At 43.2% G+C, this 4,395-nt stretch overlaps 1 protein-coding gene across 1 annotated transcript in view; it reads left to right on the top strand.

Moving 5' to 3' along the window:
• LOC111394033 overlaps nt 1–2,270 on the top strand; it is a 2,651-nt gene extending 381 nt beyond the window's left edge. Inside the window, exon 2 of the mRNA XM_023019821.1 lies at nt 10–2,270. Within this exon, the coding sequence (XP_022875589.1) occupies nt 10–2,160 (2,151 nt within the window). The 3' untranslated portion in view covers nt 2,161–2,270. The remainder of the gene's footprint in view (nt 1–9) is intronic.
• The last annotated feature ends 2,125 nt before the right edge of the window (nt 2,271–4,395 follow it).

Here is a 4,395-nt window from a genome sequence, read left to right as displayed (position 1 = left end):
TGGGAACAGTTGAAGCGCTCACGGGAGCGACAGGGGAAATCCAAAATTACTAACTGGGAGAAGATGAAGAAGAAGATGAGAGGGCACTTCCTCCCTTTCGGCTATACTCAAACCTTGTTTCAGAGGCTCCATTCACTAAGGCAAGGCGCAAGATCAGTCAATGATTATACTGAAGAATTCTATCAGTTGGTGGCTCGAAATGATTTATCTGAAACGGAGGAACAGATGGTAGCACGGTATTTGGGGGGATTAAGGCAGCCCCTGCAGGATGTTCTTAGCCTTCATTCATTGTGGACAGTTTTCGAGGCATATCAGCGAGCACTTGCAGTAGAGAAACAACAAAGTAGGAGGCCAGTGGTCAGAGGTGAAGGAAGTCAGCCAGTTCGCCCTCAAGAATCTCGTCCTGCTTATCAGCTACAGCGGGATAGTTCCAGCTCAAGTATTAAGTGCTTTAGGTGTGATGAACAGGGACATAGGGCGACTGATTGCAGGAAGCCTGCTGGTCAGAAGAATAAAAATCTTCTGATTGAGGAGGATATGATAGAGGAGTTTGGGGAAGTTGGGGAACCCATGTATGATGAGGGTGTAGATGAGGACGTGCTATATGGAGATGGTCAGGAGACCCTGGTTGTTCGAAAGAGCCTGCTGACTCCCAAGGGCGACTCAGGGGATGATTGGTTGAGGACCAACATTTTTCACACAACCTGCACAGTTGCTGATAAAGTCTGTAAGCTGATAATTGATAGTGGCAGTTGTGAGAATGTAGTGTCTGAGGAGGTTATCGAGAAACTACAACTGAAGATGGATTGTCATCCCAAACCATACAAGTTGTCTTGGCTGAATAAAGGCAGTGAGGTAACGATAGAAAAACGATGCTTAGTGTCTTTCTCAATTGGAAAAAAATATTTTGATAACGCTTGGTTTGATGTGGTATCAATGGAAGCCTGTCATGTTTTGTTGGGACGACCTTGGCAGTATGATCGTAGTGTTATCCATGATGGGCGGAAGAATACTTATTCTCTTAGTATCAAAGGAAAGAGAATTGTTTTGGTGCCTCACAGGGAAGGAAACATCCCTACCTCGGTAGTTAAAAACCCCAATCTACTTTCTATGTCCAGGTTTTTGGTTGAGGTTGGGCGTGAAAAAATAGTTTATGCTTTAATGCCTCGTGAAAATAGTACGGCGAGTGTGGATTCAGAATTTCCAGCAGAAGTACAGCAACTACTGATGGAGTTTTCTGACTTGATGCCAGAGGATCTTCCTCCAGGATTACCACCTATGAGGGACATTCAACATCAGATCGACCTCATTCCGGGGTCGAGTCTACCAAATCGACCAGCATATCGCCTCAGTCCCAAGGAAGCTGAAGAGTTGCAGCGACAGCTGGTAGAATTATTGGAAAGGGGCTACATTCGTGAGAGTATGAGTTCTTGTGTAGTTCCTGCTCTCCTAGTGCCGAAGAAAGATGGGTCATGGCGTATGTGTGTTGACAGCAGGGCAATTAACAGGATTACAGTGAAGTACAGGTTTCCAATTCCCCGTCTGGACGACATGTTGGATCAATTGTCCGGTTCTAAGGTTTTCTCAAAAATTGACCTTAAAAGTGGATACCACCAGATCAGAATCAGACCTGGAGATGAGTGGAAGACCGCGTTCAAGACACAGCATGGGTTGTACGAGTGGATGGTCATGCCCTTTGGACTATCCAACGCACCCAGCACTTTTATGAGGTTTATGCATCAGGTTTTACGGCCTTTCATGGGGAAATTTGTGGTAGTTTATTTTGATGACATACTTATTTATAGTCTGACATGGGAGTCACATTTTAATCATCTTCGTGCTGTCTTTGATGTAATGAGGACGGAGCGCTTATTCGTCAATCAGAATAAGTGTTCTTTCTTCACAACTTCTGTAACTTTTTTGGGTTTTGTTGTGTCTACTGATGGTGTTCATGCAGATCAATCCAAAATTGAGGCAGTTTTGAATTGGCCGAAACCAAAAACTTTGCACGATGTCAGGAGTTTCCATGGATTGGCATCCTTCTATCGTCGATTCATCAGAAACTTTAGTACCTTGATTGCTCCTATCACAGACTACCTTAAAGGGCGTGATTTTCAGTGGACTGAGGAGGCAGAGGCTAGCTTTCAGTTGGTTAAGTAGAAGATGACGGAGGCCCCAGTCTTGGCACTTTCGAATTTTGAAAAGGTGTTCGAGGTAAATTGTGATGCGTCTGGAGTTGGCATTGGTGGTGTTCTGAGTCAGGAGGGACGTCCAGTAGCTTTTTTTAGTGAGAAGCTATCGAGATCAAAGAAAAATTATTCCACTTATGACCTGGAGTTCTATGCTATAGTTCAGACTCTGAAGCATTGGCGCCATTACCTGGTACAGAGGGAGTTCATCCTTGTTACTGATCATGAGGCTTTGAAATACATCAATGGTTAGCACAAGTTGAGTAGGCGACATGCAAAGTGGGTGGCGTACTTGTAGGAGTTTACTTTCACACTCAGGCATCAAGCAGGGAGTTTGAATCGAGTAGCAGATGCATTGAGTCGTCGCACATTACTCCTTACCACCATGAGCACCAAGATTGTCGGATTTGAGGCATTTCCTGATATGTATGCTGCGGATCCCTCATTTGGGAAGATAATTCGGGAGGTAACTGATAATCACCGACATGATTTTGTTTTACATAATGGTTACCTGTTTCGTGGATTGCGGTTATGCATTCCAGATTGTTCACTAAGGCAGCAGATTATTAGTGAACTTCGTAACGAAGGACATTTTGGGCGAGACAAGACATTGGCATTGGTCTCTTCTAATTATTACTGGCCCAAGTTGAGCAGTGATGTGGATCATTATGTGGAGCGGTGTTATGTATGTCAACGGTCTAAAGGGGCTCTTACTAATGCTGGATTGTACACACCATTACCCGTACCTGAAGCTCCTTGGTTTGATGTCAGTATGGATTTTATCTTGGGCTTACCTCGTACACAGCGGGCGATGGATTCCATTTTTGTTGTTGTTGACAGATTTTCAAAGATGGCTCATTTTGTGGCTTGCCGGAAGACAATGGATGCTACTCGGATTGCTCATCTTTATTTTAGAGAGATTGTGCGTTTACATGGTGTCCCACAGTCAATTACTTCTGATCGTGATACTAAGTTTATGAGTCATTTCTGGAGGAGTTTGTGGGAGAAACTTGGAACAAAATTGAATTTTAGCAGCGCATACCATCCCCAAACAGATGGTCAGACTGAGGTGGTGAATCGGAGTTTGGGAAATCTTTTGAGAAGTTTAGCCGGGACTAAACCGAAGCAGTGGGATCTGGCATTACCTCAAGCAGAGTTTGCTTATAACCGGTCGAGGAATAGAACCACCGGACTGAGTCCTTTTGAAATTGTCTTTGGTCGAAATCCATCCGGAGTACTTAATTTGGCTCCAATTCCACGTGTGGGTCGCTTCAATAATAAAGCTGATGAGATGGCTGAATATCTTCGAGGTATCCATGAGTAGGTGAAGCTGTCCATACGGGATAGTAATACTAAGTACAAAGTTCAGGCAGATAGTCATCGACGCCAGGTGTTGTTTGATGTTGGTGATTTTGTTTGGGCAGTATTAACTCGTGATCATTTTCCAGTTGGGGAATACAATAAACTAAAGGAGCGGAAGATTGGACCTTGTGAAGTGCTGCAGAAGATCAATGATAATGCTTACAGGTTGCGCCTCCCAAGTCATTTGGTCTTCAACGTAAAACACCTAAGCCCTTGTTTTATGGAGTCCGATGAAATTACTGTGAACTCGAGGGCGAGTTCTTTTCAACCCGGGGAGACTGATGCAGGAGGATCCGAGTCAAGTGATGCTGATTTGTCAGATTGCACGATGATGGCGCTGAGATACCATGAGATGGCGGATCGGCGCAAAGATGGAAAGTAAATCACCATTATTTCCTTAATTGGGAGATTTTGACGCGTCTTTGGTAATTTGGCCATAACTTTGGCTACGGTTATCGGAATCGCTATTATGACCCCAATTCGAAAAGCTCTCTTCGGCGCGCATGTCGTGGCCACCCAACTTCGCTTGGTGGACGTCAATTTCAAGCCCAAAATTCACTGTTTTCCTTTCCAAAATTCGATTTTAAGTTATTTTACTATTTATGGTAATATTTAGTTTCCTTTTTTTTATATGTTAGAGAACTCGAAATAAGCCAAATTTTTGGCAACTTACTTCTTTTACTTAATATTTTATTTTGGTATAATTTCGGGATTTTGCCATTTTTGGTAATTTTCCAATAATTTCGTATTTCGCAGCTATTTAACTCGGCTTGTGGGTTAGTTTTCAGCATTCTGCATTATTAATAATATTGAGTTGAATTCAGAGTGTTTTCTCTGTTTTTTT

This window comes from Olea europaea, chromosome 4 (genome assembly GCF_002742605.1).
Source record: "Olea europaea var. sylvestris chromosome 4, O_europaea_v1, whole genome shotgun sequence".
In the NCBI taxonomy this organism is placed as follows: domain Eukaryota; kingdom Viridiplantae; phylum Streptophyta; class Magnoliopsida; order Lamiales; family Oleaceae; genus Olea; species Olea europaea.
This window is presented reverse-complemented; position numbering and strand designations above follow the sequence as displayed.